Source organism: Balaenoptera musculus, chromosome 20 (assembly GCF_009873245.2).
Source record: "Balaenoptera musculus isolate JJ_BM4_2016_0621 chromosome 20, mBalMus1.pri.v3, whole genome shotgun sequence".
NCBI lineage: Eukaryota > Metazoa > Chordata > Mammalia > Artiodactyla > Balaenopteridae > Balaenoptera > Balaenoptera musculus.
In genome coordinates, this window is record NC_045804.1 from 51502238 (window position 1) to 51523016 (window position 20779).

The window sequence follows — 20779 nt, forward strand, 5'->3', positions numbered from 1 at the left end:
GGCGGAGGCCGGCCGTGCCGGCCGGAAGCGGCTCCGCGCCGGCCGGAAGCCCCGCCCCTCCCGAGGGGCCCTCTGCAGACGCCGCGGCGGGAAGGAACCTTAGTCCTATTCTCGGTTACGGAGGCTGTGTTGCGGGGTCCTGCCCAGTCTGCAACGTGCTCGGCGGAAGCTGCGGTGAGTGAGATCGCTGAGGTGATAGCTGGGGCCGGCCCAGGTGCGACCTTGGCTAAGCCAGCCACTAACTCAGGTCTCCGGCGGCGGCAAAATTGGTCACCTATTTCCCGTTGTCGTAAAGGCTCCAAGATAAATGCATGCTCGCCTCCAGCCTGGAAGGTAAACCGCATTCATCGTCCTACACGTTTAAATGCTTAAGTCTAAAGTGAGGAAGGTGTTGCCAACAATTACTCTGTGCATGGTATCGCTTAATCCTCTAGGAGAAACTGCATTTTAGGTGAGCACTTTCTGCTTCAGATTGTAAGCTAAAGATTCATTTTGGTCTAACAGCACTCACACATCAGTGCAGAAAACAAGGTGGTAAAGGGGGTCCTCGGGTATTCAGCTTTACCCCAAAGTGCTGCTGCCTGCTGTAAAAAAAAATCACTATTTTATTAGTCCCCATTTCGGAATATTGTTAGAAAGCATCTCAATCATTAAAGAACTGATGCTTGGGACTTCCCTGGTCGTGCAGTGGTTAAGAATCCGCCTGCCAATGCAGGGGACACGGGTTCAAGCTCTGGTCCTGGCAGATCCCACATGCTGCAGAGCAGCTAAGCCCTGCACCGCAACTACTGAGCCTGTGGTCTAGAGCCCACGTGAAGCCTGCGCGCCTAGAGCCCGTGCTCCCCAACAAGAGAAGCCACCGCAATGAGAAGCCCAAGCGCAGCAACGAAGACCCAACGCAGCTAAAAATAAATGCATTAAAAACAAAAGAACTGATGCTCAAAGTTGGTTAAAAAAACAACTCTCTCTGAACAGTACTTTTCGTTACTGGAATCAAGCCACAAGATAAGGGTAGTCTGCCCCTACCTAGATGGCTAACATAACCTGAACTTCCCTGAAAACTGACCCACCGAAATCTAATCAGCGTCTCAAAGCACCACACGTACACAAAGACTCTTCATTTTAACAGTTTTTAATGAAAGTTGTATACACGATTACTTCATTCCTGCATCTTCTCAATTGTTTCTTCCTTATATTTGCCCTTTTCTTTTCCTACTTGGCGAGATTTGGCTTTACGTTCGAGGATCTTTTTGCGGTCTTTGTCCAGTTTTAGTCTGGTGATAACCACCTGCAGACAAATAAGAAAAAATGCTCCTGAGCTTTAAACAATTACCAACACAGAACACGTGGGAAGGCCCAACATTCAGTGCCATTCCCCACACCTGTGGGAGTGGACACGTAAACACTGAAGCGCCAGAAATGATTCTTTACCCCCAAACCTGGCTTAAATGTTCACTAATGCTCAGCCAACAAAGGAGAAGGCAATGTGGCACTGGTGGTTCTTCTCACATCCTCTTCTGTGCTTTATTATAAAATCAGCTTCTTTTTCTACTGCAAAACGTTTCAACTATTTCACTCCTCTCATAGTTTTATAAGCTAACAAAGTCATACACATTTTTGTTTCTATAGTAACATTAATACCACAAAGTTGGAAATTAAATGTAGCCTTCACACATGCTTCAACCTGCAAAACCTTTAGTGAAGTCACAGAACAGACCTTACTCCAACAGATTTGTCACTAAAGACACCCAGATTATGATAAATTTTAGTCTTAGGAAGGAAGGTGAGGGAAGGCAAAGACAGCACTGACCAAGGTCTGGAAATATAGCATAGCGACCAAAAGACAATCTCTACCGCCATGGAGGTTATATCTAATATGAGATGGAATGCTGGAGGACAGGGGCTAAATCATATTGAGATCAGGCAAAGCCTCACAGAAAGGTCTATATTTGAACAGAGACCTGATTAGAGGGGGTAGAGTATTCCAAACAGAACAGCAAGCACAAAAGTCCAGAGGCAGAAGAACTTCTAAGTTTAACAGGTGTGTTTCTCAAATTTGAGTGTGTCTGGAGGGCTTGTTAAAATAGACCCCTGGGTCCCACCCCCAAATTCTGCTTCAGTAGACCTGGGAACAGAATGGACAATTCTATGAAGTTGCCAGGTGATGCTGCCACCAGCAGACACGCTGAGGAGCACGGCTGCAGAACAGTAAAGAGGCCAGTGGACTAGAACACGGAGAGTGGAATAAGGTGACATCAAGAAGTAGCTGGGGGCTTCCCTGGTGGCGCAGTGGTTGAGAATCCGCCTGCCAATGCAGGGGACACGGGTTCGAGCCCTGGTCTGGGAAGATCCCACATGCCGCGGAGCAACTGGGCCCGTGAGCCACAGCTACTGAGCCTGCGCGTCTGGAGCCTGTGCTCCGCAGCAAGAGAGGCCGCGATAGTGAGAGGCCCGCGCACCGCGATGAAGGGTGGCCCCCACTTGCCGCAACTAGAGAAAGCCCTCGCACAAAAACGAAGACCCAACACAGCCATAAATAAATAAATAAACAAATAAATTTATTAAAAAAAAAAAAAGAAGTAGCTGGTAGGGCTTCCCTGGTGGCGCAGTGGTTAAGAATCTGCCTGCCAATGCAGGGGACACGGGTTCAAGCCCTGGCCCGGGAAGATCCCACATGCCACGGAGCAACTATGCCCGTGAGCCACAACTACTGAGCCTGTGCTCTAGAGCCCACGAGCCATAACTACTGAGCCTGCGTGCCACAACTACTGGATCCCGCATGCCTAGTGCCCGTGCTCCACAACAAGAGAAGCCACCGAAACAACAAGGAGTAGCCCCCACTCGCCGCAACTAGAGAAAGGCTGCACACAGCAATGAAGACCCAACGCAGCCAAAAATAAATAAATAAAATTAAAAAAAAAAAAAAGTAGCTGGTGATGGGACTTCCCTGGTAGCGCAGTGGTTAAGAATCCACCTGCCACTGTGGGGGACACGGGTTCAAGCCCTGGTCCAGGAAGATCCCACATGCCGCGGAACAACTAAGGCCATGCGCCACAACTACTGAGCCTGTGCTCTAGAGCCCATGAGCCACAACTACTGAGCCCAAGTGCTGCAACTACTGAAGCCTGTGCACCTAGATCCCATGCTCTGCAACAAAAGAAGCCACCACAATGAGAAGCCCGCACACCGCAACGACGAGTAGCCCCGCTCGCCACAACTAGAGAAAGCCTGCACGCTCCAAGGAAGACCCAACGCAGCCAGAAGTCTTGTAGGCCACTCTGATGGTAACAATATCTGGATACAATGTGACAGCAGTCAACAGGTCTTATCGACTGATGTGGGGTATATAATAATAATGATATTTTGGCCTGAGCAATTAGGACAAAGCTGCCACACACAGTGACGGTAACAAACTGCAAGAGGGTTCAAGGATAAAACCAGGAGTTTAAACATGTCAGGTTTGAGATATTGATTAGATATCTAAGTTGACATGCAAACTAGTCAACTGGATATTGAGGTTTGTCTGGAATAAGAGATGAAGATGAGCCATAAAGAGGAAGATCTGTGTCAAATGCTGCATTAAGTTCAGAAAACACTAAGAATCGGTCACTGGATTGGTGACCTTGACAATGGCTGATCTAGTTGGGGGCAAAAATAAGACTGTAATAAAGAATGGGAAAGTCCTCGCTCTTAAGAGATACATACTGAAGTAATTAGAGGTGAAGTGCCACGATGTTTGTAATCCACTGGTGGGTAGGGAAAAGGGCAAAGAAAATAGTAGTTGTGAATTCTAGGTGAAAGATATGCAACAGCTGTGCTAGTCTTTCGACTTCCCTGTAGTTTGAAGATTAGATTTGTGGTGCCAACTCAAGATCTTAAAAAACGAATACCTCATTATTTGAATAGGCACCAAGTACATTTATTACCTTTATATTAAGCATATTTTTTTAATTGAGAGAAATTAGACAGCAGTATTGGAGAATTCACATTGAAGTCCAGGACATGAGAATCAGACCATTATCTTCTATTTTGGCTTAGATACCAGTATCAATGGGATCTAGACTCTGAGGTCTAGATTTTTTCCATCTGCAAATGATTTAATACCTACTTTGCAGGGCTGTAAATGTGCCTTACTGTTTACTCAATTCTGTTTAATACACAGGGTATCAGCTCCATATCATCTAAAAATTACCCAATTTCCTAGATTTTAAGATCTATTCGTTTTTAGATTGATCGATCAGCTTACTAATAGCTTTTAAGGACAAGGTACATTAAATACACATACAGAATAACTGTTAAAATTTCCTTCTCCCCTCTCAAGCATTCTTAAAAACACCCACCTTGCTGGGGTGAATGCCCACGTGGACAGTTGTGCCATTAGCCTTCTCCCGCTGCACTCGTTCAATGTAGATGACATACTTCTTCCTGTAAACCTGGACTACTTTGCCAATTTGCTGCCCTTTGTAGTGCCCTCGTACAACCTAAATGCAAATTCAAAAATAAAAGATGTATGTGGTTAAAAGAATATTAAACTTGACAATCAGGAAACCTATGAATCAGGTAAACACCATTCACTTTATCAGATATACAGGATCTTCCAATTTTGAAAGACCTAATCATTAATGGAAATGTGCCAATAATTCTATCTCTGGCTTCAATTAACCTGGAAATAAACTGTGCTCCATATAAATCTACAGTGATGGACAGGGCATCCTACAACTGATGATCCAGCAGCAGTGGTGGGCTTGTTAAAAGGTTAAAAACGAGGAACAAGCCCACCTTGGTTTTTTGTACCAAGTTGACAAGGAAACTGTCACTCCATCTCAAAGGGAACAACAGGCCATAAATATTAAATTCACAACCCATTAAAGGGCCCAACTAAGTGCCAAAGAGTGGGCAGCAGCTAATATTTAAGGGAACATGCCACTTCTTTCCCTGAGGTTAACTAACATCGTTCTGTACCCGGAAGTCCCAACCATCCTCAGCTTGCCAAAGTGCTTCTGAACAGATGTTTCTTCCCAGTCGCAGAAAGCAGAGAAGACTGCCTCCGAAACCTACTGGCAATTTTAGCACCAGCACAGGAGCGACAAATGGCTATTCATGTCATGAAATGCTGGTAACATGTAAGCTGCTTTAGAGACTGCTTGAATCTTAATCACTAGCTGCAAGTTACAGCTAAGAAACATTAATAGAAATTTTCACTTAAATAGATTTGATACATTATTTACTGGTACTCTCAAACAATCATATGAAACTACAGCTCAGTTGTAACTTATATATGGATTTTGATTCAGACGCAGAATTGTTTACTGGTCCTCAAATGCCTCTCCAATGCCCAAACATACCCGGAAAAAGATAACTCCAAACTAAGATTCTGGTTCCAAACCCCCTTTCTTCTGTTTCATTAAGACTGCATCTGATGCTTGAGACAATGGAGTTTTCACCAAAGTGTAAAGGTGAAGAAAGCAGCATACTTTTTGTTTAGTCCCCAGCTCAACTCCTTCTGCAGTCCTGTGCTGGGAGCCAGTGTCTCAGATGTATCACTCTCAGAATGCAATCCATCGTCTATGCCTAATGTGCGGGATATTCGCCAAGATGACCTGAACCCGGCACATACCTGAACTTCATCATCCTTCCGGATGGGCATGGATCGGACATTGTACTTCTGTCTCAGCTCTTTAGAAAGAGGGGAAGACATAATCTTCCTGCGAATGTGGGAAGGCGCATTGAAATGCCTTTTCCGGTTCTTGCTTCGGTCAGAGGTCACAAAGGGATTGAACTTCATTTCGGCTAAATAAAAAGTTAAAAGAGGTGTAAATCCTTAAATGACCAAATCTCACTCAGTTTACAAACAAGAAACTGCAACAATTTCATCTTGAAAGTTTAGAACGCTCACAAAAGCTGTCACATTCTTTAACTCCATCAAAAACTGCTTGTAGTGAATTGCTTTACTGGGATGTTTTCTGTATTTGCTTATGGAACAGAAGAACGTTCCATTGCCAACACACCTGTTGTAATTAAACTTTTTGTTTACACACTCAAACTGCATAACTACTGCGTAAGGAAGCTAAAACAGCACTTATATTTCCGCTGAATTAGGGCAAAGCAGACTGACAATCCAAATATCACATCACGTTTTAGAAAGACCAACCAACGTTAATTTACGAACTTGAGAGTGAACACCTTTAGCCCCATCCCAAATGAATGAAATCAGGCCCTCATCCCGAACCTGGAAAATGGACAGAACTCGGGTCCAAAAAGCCTTACAATGGGCGAGCGCCGTCTGAAAGTTCGGTAGATTTACCAAGAGGCTATCTTGAGACCATTCTTTAGGAAACTACACTGTCCAGACTAGACTCCATCACCATAGGCTCCCTCCCCTTCAGCTGCCTCCCCTTCAGCTCCCGTTTCCAAGTCCCCAAATCCTCTTTCCTCCTCCCTTCCCCACCCCGGCGGTCCTTGAGCTAGGAGAAAGACAGGCCGAGACCATCCTGGCCCCCCTTCCCGGCTGCTACTCGGCCACCGGAACAGTATCGGGGCCCCCAGGGTCGAGATACACCAGGCCCGTGAACGGATGGCTGCGGATTATACGCGTTTTCCCGGCAAACTCACCCGCTAGCGATCCAGCGATGGCCACAAAAGGAAAGAGATCCACACACAGCTTCCGGTTTTGTAAGTTTCCGAGAGATCTCGCGAGACCGATGTATCTTGGAGCGAGAGAGGCGCAGAGTTTGAACACGGAGGGAAAACTGGGAAAGAAGTTGATAACTAGCGTCATCTCGTGGCTCGGAGGGGAACTGCAAAACCCTTCTCCAGGTCCTGGTGCCTACCGTGGGAGCTCTGGGTTCTACAGCTGCGTCGTCTGGGAACGGTGGTTCCCAGGCAGGTGGCGGGGGCTGCTTGGGGTCTGACTGCCCCGGCGGGTGTTGAGGGAGAGAGCGGCCCCAGGAACCCGTGTCCCTTCACTCTCGAACAGCAGGCAGCGGGTACTCCCTTAGCCGGGAAAGGGCAGGTCCTATATTTGACCGCCAGGTGGCGCCGGGACTCCGGCTGGCCGGTCACCTCGGTTACCTGGACATCGTGGGCCGAGGGCGTGGGCTTGTCGAGTGTGCCTGACAGGTAACCAGCTCCAGCCCGGCGCCCGCAGCCGCCCCGGCACCGCTGTGTGTGCTGACTGCTCCGTGGGGCCCTCCCGAGATTCGGCTCCCGCCGGCGAGGGGCCTTCCGAGGACTGGGGCCGCGGGTCCGCCCCCCACCCCGCGGAAGTAGATCTGAACCCGCGTTTCTAACGAGCTCCCAGGTGATGCCGAGGGTGCTGGTCCGAGACCACACTTTGAAGTAGCGCGCGTGAGGAAGCCTTTCCACGTAAAGAACTGTGCCCTTTTCTTTTTTTAAAAAAAATAAATTTTATTTATTTATTTATTTATTTTTGTCTGCGTTGGGTCTTCATAGCTGCACGCGGGCTTTCTCTAGTTGCAGTGAGCGGGGGCTACTCTTCGTTGCGGTGCGCGGGCTTCTCATTGCGGTGGCTTCTCTTGTTGCGGAGCACGGGCTCTAGGTGCGCGCTCTTCAGTAGTTGTGGTTCACGGGCTCTAGAGCGCAGGCTCAGTAGTTGTGGAGCACGGGCTTAGTTGCTCCGCAGCATGTGGGATCTTCCCGGACCAGGGCTGGAACCCGTGTCCCCTGCCCTGGCAGGGGGATTCTTAACCACTGTGCCCTTTTCTTAATTTTACTGCCTGCTCTCATTCAGTTCAGGATCTGATGGAAGCAGGGCAAGGGGGTGCGCTCTCCTGAAGAAGGATTGCAGTGCGGGGTGAACGCCCGCCGCGTGCCTGGCCGCGCACGTAGTAAGCGATTGGTTTCTGTTGAATGAATAACACAGGTGTCGTACTAGGGGAAGACACACGTTTCATGATACTTAAGACGTAGTAAGCTTGCAGAGTCTTAGGGACACTCTTCTACTCGCTGCCTTCTTAGCTCCTTTAATCCACCAAATAGCCTTGCCATCCTGGTATTGTTGTCCCGTTTTACAGATGAGGACCCTGAGCCACAGAGAAGTGAGAGGAGCTCGTGCAAGCTTATACAGAACCCATAGGTTATAGACGAACCCGTGCAGGCTGGCTTCCCAGCCCCTTCTGATAATTCCCTATATGGTCCCAATTTGTAGGAACCCACTGGGGTCAACTCAGAGAGTGAGAAACCATATCCTTGAGGGCCCAGAGTGGAGTCAGTCAAGAACACGTGTTTTCATGATTTAAAAATAGTTGTGTTCTTAAATATGCTGTGAAGATATAGCCCCGGATTTTATTTGTTATTCAAAAATTCAGTTAGAGCAGAATTCTGCTGCAATTCTTTTCAACAAATGTTTATGGAATATCTTTCATGGGCCAGCCAGGTTGCACCCTGGAGCTACAAAAGGAAATTAGTCAAAGTTTCTGCCTGCAGGAAGCTCACTGTCTAAGAGATGAGATAAACAACAAAATCAACAACCACAGGACCCCAGAGAAGTGCTCGCTGAGCCTGCCTGTCCTTGGTGCCTGGGTGCTTCGGGAAGAGAACTCTGGGGTCCGGGAAGACCTGGGGTGAAGTCACCCTTTAGTGACTTTTGAGGAATGTTAAAATTAGCTCCAGGAGGCAGAGGGAGTAGCTTGAGGGAAGGCGTGGGGGTGTGAAGCCCATGACGCACTGTCTCCAGGTGCCAGGTCCCTGTGCTTGGCATGAGAGGGATTCAGAGACGGAGCCCATGGGGTTCTGGGGTTGAGCTGAGTTTGATTTGGACGCTGAAAAGTCGTAGGGAGCTGCTGAAGGCTCCTGCCTTCCTTTCTGGTCTTCACCTTCTCTTTCCTCTTATTGTCTTTACTAGTTTCCTTAATCGCCTCTTCTTCAGGCCTCCCCATCATCTTTCTCTCTTCCCACAAAGGTCCTCTCTGTTTCTTCAGCCTCCCCATCATTCTCTGCTGTCTCCCAAGCCTCTCAGGCCTCCCTCCCTCCATCCAACACAGAGTCATCGAAATTAAACTCCAGCCCACCCACCATGTGGAAGCATAACCGCTTTATACAGTGTGAAGATTGTTGGAAATTGTACCCACAGATGCAGATGACTGCTAGCCTAGTTATACAGTCTGTTTATCTTCACAAGTATCTGTTGGGCGTCATGGCTCCACCCTACATGAACCTCTGGCCACCTCACCTGGCTGCCCTCTCTCCACGTTCTTCTTACATGACTCCTTTTTTTTTTTTTTTTTGAGTCTTAACCACTGGACCTCCAAGGAAGTCCCCACGTGAGTCCTTTTAAATTGGCTCCTTAGGGTCATTTTGAGGGTGGTTTTTGTGTAGCCCTAAGACACACCGAAGTAGGTATTATCCAGACTTCGTGCCTACATCCCTGGACTAAACTTTTTTTCTGGACCACAAACCAGCATGTTTTCACTTGTTCATTTGTTCATCCATTCATTCCTTCACTCATGCATTCTTCAAATATTTATCCAGCTTCGACTCTTTCCTAAATTCTGTGCCAGACACTTGGTATGATCTTAGCAAGATCAGTTAAGATCTAGCCTCTCGTCAAGGAGCACATTGTCTAGAAGGAGGAGACGGACTTGTCAACAAACATGCATTATAAAGTGTCTCGGGAAGATGGTGGGATGCAGCGGGGGACACAGCATAGGTGTGGCCAATTCTAACCAAGGTAAGGGTTGGGGGAGCTTTTATAGGTAACCCATGAACTGTTTCTGGAAAGCTAGGTAGGAGTTTTCCAGGTAGACAATGGGGGAAGCGTGTTCCAGGTGGAGGGAACTGCCCAAACGAGAGCCCAGAGGCCTGCACCAGCACTGCTTGTAGGAACTGCCAGTAGTTTGTGTTGAGAATTAGTTGTGGCGTTCCTTTGTTCTGGGTTTGAGGAGGATGAAGGAAAGGGACAAGTTGAGAGGGTGGGCCAAGACTGTTTATTTTGTGTCAGAAAAGGACATTTGGATTGTGAAGGAGGTCAGAGAGACAAGTGGTGAGTGCAGAAGGGCTGCCCGAGTCATCAGGCTTCACTGAGGGCAGAGGTCACGGGCCCGAGGGGCAGAGAGGTCTCTGATGCGCCTGCCCAGGCTCCTGGCAGCCCTGGCCCGGGGCCCGCCAGTGAAGTATGGGCCCTTCAGCACGCTGGGTCGGCCTAGACTGTGTATGAGAGTTAAAGGTTATTGTGATGGGAGGTGGCAAAGGGAGTGAGTGTGTGTGAGTGTGAGAGCGTGTGTGTGAGTGTAAAGGCCGGGGTGGGGGGGTGCCTCTGGAAAAGGGGAGGAAGAGAGGAGTGACAGTTTATGTTTAACCCCGGGGCATCCGTCTGCCTATCTACCTATCTGTCTATCTATGTTATCTTCCTGTAGTGCCCTGACCCCAGGGTGGTTGCTTAAAGCGAAAGATTTTATTTGAGAAAGAAAAGGAAGGATAGAGAAGAGGGAATCAAAACAGGGAATTCCCTGGCAGTCCAGGGGTTAGGACTCCCCACTCTCACTGCCAGGGGCCTGGGAAGTTGGAGAGCTAAGATTCCACAAGCCACGCAGCGTGGCCAAAAAAAAACAAGAAAGAGGGAATCAAAATGAGCACATTAAATGGTGGGGCCCAAAGAAATCCACAGGAACTTAGGAACGCTGAGAATATTAAACTTTCTACCTTCCTTCCTGGGTGCCTGTTAAGCCTAAGATGTCATACCTCGAACGAGACACATCAGCTGACGCCCTGGAACCACAGGACAAGCAGCCTGGCGGCTCGCAGATATTCTTGGGGCCGACTCCTCACCAGGCAACAAGTGTGTACACTGCAGATATCTTTAGCTTCTAATATAATGTTTCAATTTAATGTTTGAATAATACCTACATTTATTTGGTTCAAAAATCCCAAAATACCAAAGGTAAAGGGAGAAGTTCCCTTCCCATTCCATCATTTTCTCATCCCCATCCACAGTTCACCACTCTTACTAGTTTTTTTTCGAATATTCCTAATTGCTTTATGCACAAATCAGAAAGTAAATTCTTTTTTATTTTTTTGGGCACGCCACGCGGCATGTGGGATCTAGTTCCCTGACCAGGGATCGAACCCGTGCCCCCTGTAGTGGAAGCGCAGTCTTTTTTTTTTTTTTTTTAACATCTTTATTGGAGTATAATTGCTTTACAATGGTGTGTTAGTTTCTGCTGTACAACAAAGTGAATAAGCTATACGTATACATATATCCCCATATCTCCTCCCTCTTGCACCTCCCTCCCACCCTCCCTATCCCACCCCTCTAGGTGGTCACAAAGCACCGAGCTGATCTCCCTGTGCTATGGGGCTGCTTCCCACTAGCTAGCTATTTTACATTTGGTAGTGTATATATGTCCATGCCACTCTCTCACTTCGTCCCAGCTTACCCTTCCCCCTCCCCGTGTCCTCAAGTCCATTCTCAGCGCACTCTTAACCACTGGACATCAGGGAAGTCCCAGAAAGTAAATTCTTATTCCCCCACTTTCTATACAGGTTGTAGTATCGGATACCCAGCGTTCCATACCTTGCCTCTGCCCGTCGGCCATTGGATCTTGGAGACTTTCAGAGTCAGTTTGCAGGTCCTTCCTTGTTCTTTTTACAGCTGCATGACAGTCCCTGCATCTTAAGTTACACAACCAGCGCCTTCTGACTGGCATGTAGGGTTTTCCCAATTCTTTGTTTCTAGGAACAACACTGCAATTACATATGTCAATACCGCAATATGCAAGTGTATCTGTCAGATACCTTTCTAGAATGGGAACTGCTGGGTCAAAGTGGACATTTGATAGACAATATCAAATTTCCCCTCCTAGGGGTTTTATCAGTATCCCTTCCTACCAACCTCACTCGCTTCCCTCAACGTTGGCAGCAGGGTGAGTTTAGACAAGCTAATAGGTGAAAAATGGGATGCCAGCAGAATTGTAATTTGCATTCCTTTCACAAGTGTGTCTGAGTAAATGTTTAAGAGCCATTTGCATTTGTGTTTTCGGATGGTCTTTTTCATTTAAAATGAGTTATCCTAAAAGTCCAAGCTCAGCGCTTCCCACATGCATTTACAATGTGTCTGGAATCTTTGAGAAAATATATAGCTTTTGACATTCTTTGAAAATAAAAGAAGTGCCATCTACAAGTCACGACTGAACAATATGGAAACGCTACAGGTATTTCGAAATTAACTTTTGGCAAACACAACAGAATCTGAAAAGGCTAAAAGCAGGTCCCCAGAAATTCATGACACTGTTTGAAGCAGCCTGGCTGTGGTTAAAACTGACTCAGTAGGGGGCTTCCCTGGTGGCGCAGTGGTTGAGAATCTGCCTGCCAATGCAGGGGACACGGGTTCGAGCCCTGGTCTGGGAAGATCCCACATGCCGCGGAGCAACTAAGCCCGTGAGCCGCAACTACTGAGCCTGCGCGTCTGGACCCTGTGCTCCGCAACAAGGGAGGCCGCGATAATGGGAGGCCCGCGCACCGCAATGAAGAGTGGCCCCCACTTGCCGCAACTAGAGAAAGCCCTAGCACAGAAACGAAGACCCAACACAGCCATAAAAAAAAAAAAAAAAAAAAAAAAACTGACTCAGTAGAGTCTTTGTAAATTTAACATTTTAATTCCTATAATAAACATTTTTCCTATGAATCCACCTGTACCTCCCCCAATAGCACCTATGTTCTCTAGTCTTGAAAAGAAGAAGCCCATAAGTGCATTAAATCAACCCTCTTTGTGTCCCAATATCCCCTGCAGGTGGATCCCATTCCCTAATGGTCCCCAAATGACCACCACTACAGGCTTTTAGGAACTAGGTAAGAGGGCGCTATTTCTTTCCCCACAGACAGCGAACTGCGCTGAGAGAGGCAGAGGCTGCGGAGAGCTTGGCCTTTGGCGCACCTGGGCTCTGAACACCCACCCATTTCAGAAAACAGCTTGAGGTTTTTGCTGTTCTTAGCCCTAAAATTAAGATGATGGCCCACTGACTTATGGGCCTTAGTAAACAGAAAATAGCTGTCCCCGAATGGCTCGCTCCCCAGACAAGACCCAACCTGAGCTTTTTCTAGTGTCCTCATCAAGGACCCCCAGCATAGGCGGTGTCCCCAGGTGATGTGACCTTGGCCAGCAGCCGACAACAGCTGGCTTCCAGTGTTCACTGAGACAGAAGCGTCCCTGCCAAGCACAGCTGTTTTCTTCCCCACCCTTCCTCACCCAGCCCAGCCTGGGAATCCACCCCGGGAACTGGCCCAGCTGGTGTGGCGTCTAATGAGTGGTTGGTCATGAGGAAGAGGAGAACCTGGGCTGGGAGGGAGCCCCCAGGGGTTCGTTTGCCCACATAGTTTTCAGCTGACTCAAGTCCCGGCCACCAGGCTTCCCCTGCACTGCCCACCTTCCAGGCTATCCTTGAAAACCCCAGGACTCAAAATTTGGACCATTCCTGGGCCCGGGAGGCTTGGGGAGACCTCTGGCTCTGTGCGCCATTCTGCTGGCCTCAGCCTCTGTCAACAAACTTCTGACTCCTGCTGTGGTCTCTGCTCCCCTTTTCTGTTCCTTCCTCCAGGAGCTCCCTGAGATCAGCTTCTCCCTCAGGGAAGACCTTCCAGGCTGGCACCCTTGCCCAGCTGTGGGGTGTCACGGATGGGGGCTGAGACTCCGGGAAACACAAGTGCCTTTGGCCCCTGCACCACCCCTTCTGTTTATTGCTCGGAGCAGGTTGGAGGACCCTGGCCGGGAATTCTGACCTGGAGGAGTCCTGCCCTTGGGCCCCCTCCAGGATGTACCCCACGCAGAACCCCAGCTGGCCTCAGGTAGTTCACCTGGCAGATGAGGACTACCCCTCGGGGCTGGTGAGCCCACAGGACAGAGCAGCTGCCCATCTCCCTGCCTTGCTTGGCTCTAGCCTAGAGGAAGGACCAGTATCCCCTGAGGGTATGCCCCTGCTGCTGTTTCTGAGCAGGGGTGTCCATCATGCTTTCCTCCCTGGCCTGGAGCCTGGAGTTTCCATTTCATTCAGCCCAGCTCTGGCCTCCCTGTTCTGTCTGAGACGCACTGGGAGCGAGGAGCCCGGGGTGGGGAGATGCCACTGGACCTCCAGCCAGCACCGCCTTGACACCCCCTCTGCCCCAGGCCACCCCTCAGGGCTCGGCTGGCCCCGCCCAGGCAGCCTGGCTGTGTGAGCGGGCGGCTTCCAGAGCGGCCCTCGGGCCGGTGCCCCACTCACGCGCGCTTCCTCACCAGCAGCACCCAGGGCAGGATGGCGGCCACCACGGCCATCACGGCCACCGCGGCAATGAGGGTGATGAGCAGGAGGGCCCGGGAGCGGCTGCAGAACGTCCAGGTGGAGCTGGGCCCCCGGGGGGCCTCCGAGAACTCGGCCAGGCTGCGCCCGAGCAGGATGCTGTCCTGCTCCCCCAGGGGCACCCCGTAGCGGCTGATGATGAAGATCTGCGGCTCCCGGGGCAGGCCGGGCGGCGGGTCCAAGGGCAGCTGGCCGCCCTGATTCGGGGACGGCCTCCAGAAAGGCTGGGAGAGGGCCAGGGGGTTGGCGTGGCCTAGGGTGTCCGGCGGTGGCACGGGAGGCAGGCCCATGGGCACGGCCAGGGTCTGAGAGCTCTTGTCCAGCTTGGCGGGCCAGCAGGAGCTCTTCTTGCCGAGGAAGGTGACGTAGCGGCAGACGGGGCAGACGACGGTCCTCTGGACCTGCCCGTCCACGCGCGTGGAGAGGAGGTACTTGACCAGGCAGTCATGGCAGAACATGTGGCCACAGCACAGCGTCCGGCCGGCGCCCTCCAGATCGCAGAACTTGTCGTAGCACACGGGGCACTCGCCGCCCGAGCTTTCCTTGCTCTCCCCCTCGGACATGGCCGCACGGGAGGGCAGGGCCCCGGCTGTGGGCGGGAAGGGCCGAAGCATCAGGGCCTTTTCCTCCTCCGCTCCCCTGCCCGACCCCTCCGGGTCGCCTGCCGCCCCGCTGCCCCCACGCCCTCCTCCCCGGTCCTCTCCCGCTGCTCCTCCTCCAAGGTCTACCGGAAGTAAACCCGGACCCTCCGGAGGCGATGAGGGGCCGCTTCCGGAAGGAAGATTGGGAGACAACGAGAGATCGCAGCCACGCTGGGCTCTGGAAGGAGGTGGGTGGCGGGGGAAGGTGTAGCCTCCCACCTCCACCCCGACGGGCACTCGCTGTGAGGTCACCCCCTCCCCCTTCCTGGTTCCATGCCCGAAGTGGAGGCCGGAGGACCCATTTCCCGGGGGAAGCAGGTGGCTAAGCGGATGCGCCCGCGGCCTCAGTGCAGGCTTCAGTGTGGGCGTGTGCCCAGAGTGGCCGTTTTCCAGAAAAGCCTCTGCCGCTGCTCCGTCTCCCCGCTCGGGCTGGCTGACCCACTGGAGTGTGCTCAGCCCCTGGATCGCATCCCTGTGTGCTAGGTGTGGCTGTGAAGCAACGAGGGTTTTGAAAACGAAACTCAGAACTTACACATCCAAATGCCGGCTGGCCGGCCGCGCGGTCGCGTCAGGGAGCTGTGGGCTCCTTCCTTTGCCCATCACAGCTCACTCATCCTTCAGACTCTTCCCAGAGGCCTGCCCGAGGCTGCGAGACAACCTTCTGATTAACCTCTGTGAAGGCAGATTTTCATCCTTCGAGGATACGTCTGGTATTTGGAAATGGCCAGAAGTCACCGGGTGCCCATTCTGGTGAGAAAGCAAATGAGTGCTCAAGTGGCATGAGATTGTTTTAAATCAAAGATAAGGAGTCACCATGATGTAACAGGTGGGTTTCTAACATTATCTGAGAGCTCAAGAGAGGCTCCAAGGATGCTGTCAGCAATGGCAACATTGTTGGATTTAGTCCAGTTTCCCAAGGTGTAAACCTTGATGGGAAACACCTCTTTGGGTACGTGATGCGGTCCAAGTGTTCTCATTCTTCTACGTGTCCCCAGTATCACAGCTGTGTCATCTAAACTCATCTAGAACAGCCTCTTTAGAAGGACCGTGATCACCTGTTATTGATATATCTTTCCATCAGTGACGTAGACAAAAGACCCCTGGACACACTGACAGCTAGAGCTGTGTAGCAGCCCCCAGCCCTGAGAGATGACGTAGCGAGAACAAGATTAGTTAATAGGAAGGACAAACTAGAGTTGGTTCAATCACAAATCTTTTGGAATCTCTCCCCCCTCCTGGCTTGGTTCCAAGTCCATTTTGCCAGGTTGAAAACTTGGTCCCATAACCAAGAAAGAGCAAAAATATGTAGAGGGAGGGGTAGGGGACTGGGGACCCTGGTGGCAACACCAAAGCCTTTGCAGGGGTTTTCGAGCTTTGGTCTCTGAAGTGGTCAGTGTGGCCTCCAGGCTGGGAGTGAGGGTTCAAGTGCTCAGACTCTGAAGCTGGCTTCAAATCCTTGATATACCCATTACCGCCTGTATAACCTATCTGAGCCTCAGTTTCCCATCTCTAAGGTGGGGTTGATGATAATCGTACCACCTTCCTCTCAGCGTTGTCCAGAGTATTAAGTGAGGTAGCATGAGTGAAGAGTCTGGCACGCGGTAAGTGCTCAATAAATGGTAGGTGTCATTGTTAAGGCAGGCCGAGCCCTTTCCCCTCCTGGCATCTGCCTTCTGGCCTTCCCTCTCCTCCCCAGATGTTCCTTATTATGTAAGTGACTAAAGAATATCACACCCCTGACAGAGGGCAGCTCCCCTCAAATTAGAATAACTGAACAAGATGACAATAGATTAGGTCAGTGATGGGCAATAGATCATTAAGATGGTGATTCCAGCGTTTCTCAGACTTTTTAACTTTTTTGTTTCATAACACACTTGCAAATGTCTAAACTGGGGTTAGTCTCAGGATGACCTTGATTTCCTTAAGCCAACCAACTGTCCCCCTGCATTTCATTATTCCCCACAGGCATATAGTGGCAATTCCATCCATCCATCCAATTATTCAACAAATATTTATTGAGCGCTTGCTGCGGGCTAGGTACTGAGCCAGGCATTGGAGATAAGCAGTGTTCAAGAAAGCCCTTCATGAAACTTTAGAGCCTAGGGGACATTTATAAATTTTCTTGAAAAAAGATTTTTTTAAAAGGAGGAATGATGATCAATCGCTTAAGTTGTTTGGGTAACTGAGAAGTAAGTAATCAAGACAGGCAAGAGAAGTAAAGCAGGGACTTGCCTGGTGGCGCAGTGGTTAAGAATCCACCTCCCAATGCAGGGGACATGGGTTCGAGCCCTGGTCCGGGAAGATCCCACATGCCGTGGAGTAACTAAGCCCGTGCGCCACAACTAGTGAGCCTGTGCTCTAGAGCCTGCGAGCCACAACTACTGAAGCCCGCGTGCCTAGAGCCCGTGCTCCACAGCAAGAGAAGCCACCGCTCTCTACAACGAGAGAAAGCCCACGCACAGCAATGAGGACCCAACGCAGCCAAAAATAAATAAATAAATAAATAAATTTTTAAAAAGAGAAGTAAAGCAGATAGATAAGAGAATGCTGGAGGAAGAAAGGACTTCTGAGGCCATTTAGGAAAATCTAGTTTTATAGGTGAGCAGAGCTGGGTCCAGAGATGGGGAAGTGACTTGTCTGAGGTCACCTAGGAAGGAGAATGGAGAGGGAGATGGGAGAGAGAGAGAGATTTCATAGATAGTATAGAAAACATTAGAATCAGTTGATAGATTGGGTGGGTGAGTAGATATTAGCCAAATCAGGAAGCACTTTCCTCCTTGGGATGAGAAGGGGAGCAGGGAGGACTGAGTTTGAGGAAAAATTAAAAGGATGCAGGGGATGCAAAAGACATCCCAGGTCCCCACTGGTGGCTTCTCTGTGCAGTCCCTTCCCCATCGTGTACTTCGGGAGAGGCATGTCCCTCACGTCTGGACAATGCCACCCGCCCTCCATCCCCACCTTCTCACCTCCCTTTCTCAGCTTCCCTGACACCTCCCTCCTTGCATCCCTCCCTTTCTCTTAATTCCATTTCATTCTCCATCCTTGAGTTCCTCTTATGGCCCTGACTCTGTCTTGGGTGCTGGGGCAGGGGAGAGGGCAGCAGAAGAAATGCAAGGAATAATGCTCTGATTTGGGCACAAACTAGCTAAATAACAGTGCAAGACATTATCTGCCAAAGGCATCCCCATTGGTGCTTCAGGAAATTTCAGGGAAGGAGGGCTGAAAAGTCTTCCTAGGTGAGATGGGACTAGTGTTGAGCTAATAATAAATAATTATAACAGCGACTATTTATTGAACACTAATTATGTGCTTGGCATCTTGCATCCCTTCCTCATTTCATCATGACAGCGACTCTGGGAGGTGGATGTTATTTCCATTTTACAGATGAGGAACCGCGAGGCTTAAGTCACTTGTTCAAAGTCAGGCTGCTAGTTCAGGGCAGACCCAGGATTCGAGGCCAGGTCAGTCTGGTTACGTGGCACATGCTGCGTACCACCTCCTCTAGCGAGGGTTCGGATGCCTCCATGGAGGGCGTCCCAGACCTTGATCCAAGGAGTAGGTGAAGAATCGAGAGCAAGATGGCAGAATTGGAGGTCCCAGCCCTCACAGAATGTTTCTCTACAGAAACACTGATCTAACAAACATCCAGGGATGAAAATACCTCACGAGAGCTCCAGAATCCAGTTGTATATGTTAAATATGTACAGCTTGTTGTATGTCAATCACACCTCAGTAAAGTTGTTTTTTTTTTTTTTTTTAAGGAATAGATGAAGCCTGGATGGGAAAGTGACTCCCCAAACTTCCCTCCTCAGAGTGACTGTAAACGGGGCTGCCCCTCCAGCCGCCTGGGAGGCAGGGGAGGACGAGGGCCAGCTCAGGGGGGGCCGTCCTCGTGAAGCCCCAGTGCCTAGCTGCACCCACAGCAGCCCACCTCGAGGACTGGTGGGGGGGTGTCACCAGTCCAGACCATCCCTGCCCCCCACCTTGGGACGGTGATCGTGTGAGGCAGAGTGAGACTTGTGGGCACCGGGTTTCCCTCCTGGATTCCCGAGGCAAGGCTTTGTTGACCACTTCCTCACCCCTAGACACCACACACACACACACACAGACACACACTCTCACACCCTGGCATCACTCCAGTGTCAGTGCAGAGCCCTGCCAAGCTCTGACTGGATCCCACTCCTTCCCTGCCCCCAGCCCAGCCCCCAGACTCACTTTAGCTGGGACCAGGGCGTGCAGCATCTGCCTCTCCACCCGGGGCCTCCATGGAGCAGATCTGAGCCACCCAGAGGTGCTGGGCGGGGGACACGTCCTCCTGCCGCTGTCACTGTGACAGCCGCTGCCTCCAAGGCATTTCCTAATGACTGAGCAGGTCGGGAGGACAGCACCGGGAAGTGAATGTTGGCCAACCCGTTTGAGGCTGGGAGGCTCTTGGCGTTACCCAGGGGTTTGGCCCCTGCTGGAGTCAGGTGATCTTGATGAGGATGCTAGGAGAGGAGGGGCCCCTGCCTAAGGAGGAGCCCAGGGATGGGTGCTGGAGACAAGCAGAGGGTCTCACGATGGAGGCAGTGATCCAGGACCCCTTTGACTGAGGCTCCCCAGAGATGGGTCTTCTCAGCCCAACAATAAAAGTCATACAGTCCTTCAGCCTCCTGGACCCATTTCAGTGATCCTCCCCCAGCCCCCTGGTCCCCTGCCATGATAGGGTGAAGGGGTCGGTAATGCTTTGCCACCCAAAGTCATACACAAATATTTGGGTGATGTGCTTATGTACATTTGTCCTTCATCTCACACTCAAAGGGGCTCAGAGCTCCAAAGACCAAACACCATGGAGATAAAGAAGGAGGCAGAGTAAAACCAACAAAGTAGGGCTTTCCTGGTGGCGCAGTGGTTAAGAATCTGCCTGCCAACGCAGGGGATGTGGGTTTGAGCCCTGGTCTGGGAAGGTCCCACATGCAGCAGAGCAACTAAGCCCGTGAGCCACAACTACTGAGCCTGCGCTCTAGAGCCCACGAGCCACAACTACTGAGCCCGTGTGCCACAACTACTGAAGCCTGCGTGCCTAGAGCCCCTGCTCTGCAAAAAGAGAAGCCGCCAATGGAAAGCCCGGGCACCGCAGCTCGCCGCTTAACCTGCGCGCAGCAACAAAGACCCAATGCAGCCAAAAAAAAATAAAATAAATAAATAAATATATTTTAAAAAAAAACCCAACAAAGTAGAAACGCACACCTGCATGGAAGGAAGTCCCTGATATCACATGAAATATAGTAAGTTTCTGAACAGTCTGTGTGATTCTGTTTATGGATGATAATATCATTTTTATAGAGGAAAAATCTGGAAGACACATCCAACTTGATACTTTTATCTCTGGAGGAACTTTTTTTTTTTTATTTTGACTGCTAGGGGTCTTAGTTGCAGCGTGCAGGATCTTTAGTTTTGGCGTGCAGGATCTAGTTCCCTGAACAGGGATCAAACCCGGGCCCCCTGCATTGGGAGCACAGAGTCTTAACCACTGGACCACCAGGGAAGTCCCTGGAGGAACTTTCTGACATACATTCCTGTGATATTTGAATGTATGTTTCTTTCAAGATCAGGAAAAAATAATCAAGAATAAGGCAGGGACTTCCATGGCGGTCCAGTGGTTAAGACTCTGTGCTTCCACTGCAGGGGCACAGGTTCGATCCCTGGTCAGGGAACTAAGGTCCCACATGCTGTGTGGCAAGGCCTAAAAAAAAAAGAATAAGGCGGGAGTCCATGAGAAATTGGTTTTCTTCTGACAAAGGAGGTTCCTGGATCCAACCTGATGGCTATCAGGTTGTGTCTAGCCATCTACAGCCAAGCATGAGTGTG

At 50.2% G+C, this 20779-nt stretch overlaps 2 protein-coding genes across 3 annotated transcripts; both read right to left on the reverse strand.

The window, feature by feature from the left end:
• Window positions 1–1116: 1116 nt before the first annotated feature.
• Window positions 1117–6746, reverse strand: RPL26 (ribosomal protein L26). Of its 2 annotated transcripts, none has more exons than XM_036837758.1 (4): window positions 6613–6746; window positions 5618–5790; window positions 4341–4481; window positions 1117–1288 (listed from the first exon to the last, which is right to left on the reverse strand). In XM_036837758.1, the coding sequence occupies exons 2-4, from the start codon at window positions 5783–5785 to the stop codon at window positions 1160–1162; spliced, it is 438 nt and encodes a 145-aa protein (XP_036693653.1). In that variant the 5' UTR covers window positions 5786–5790; window positions 6613–6746; the 3' UTR covers window positions 1117–1159. The 2 variants fall into 2 exon arrangements, with proteins under 2 accessions (XP_036693653.1, XP_036693654.1); XM_036837759.1 differs by lacking the exon at window positions 6613–6746 and adding an exon at window positions 5897–5915 and having other exon boundaries at window positions 1119–1288.
• A 5827-nt stretch (window positions 6747–12573) lies between these two features.
• On the reverse strand, window positions 12574–19246 carry RNF222 (ring finger protein 222). Its single transcript, XM_036837757.1, has 3 exons — window positions 19145–19246; window positions 15462–15676; window positions 12574–14877 (listed from the first exon to the last, which is right to left on the reverse strand). Exons 2-3 carry the CDS (start codon window positions 15463–15465, stop codon window positions 14207–14209), a joined length of 675 nt encoding a protein of 224 aa, XP_036693652.1. The 5' UTR covers window positions 15466–15676; window positions 19145–19246; the 3' UTR covers window positions 12574–14206.
• Window positions 19247–20779: the final 1533 nt, after the last annotated feature.

Excerpts from the sequence above, each read along its gene's own strand:
- RPL26 (XM_036837758.1), bottom strand. The coding sequence starts at position 5,785 with ATGAAGTTCAATCCCTTTGTGACCTCTGACCGAAGCAAGAACCGGAAA. Across the intron at positions 4,482-5,617 it reads GGAAGGATGATGAAGTTCAG|GTTGTACGAGGGCACTACAA; the intron begins GTATGTGCCGGG and ends ATTTGCATTTAG. Across the intron at positions 1,289-4,340 it reads TGGGCATTCACCCCAGCAAG|GTGGTTATCACCAGACTAAA; the intron begins GTGGGTGTTTTT and ends ATTTGTCTGCAG.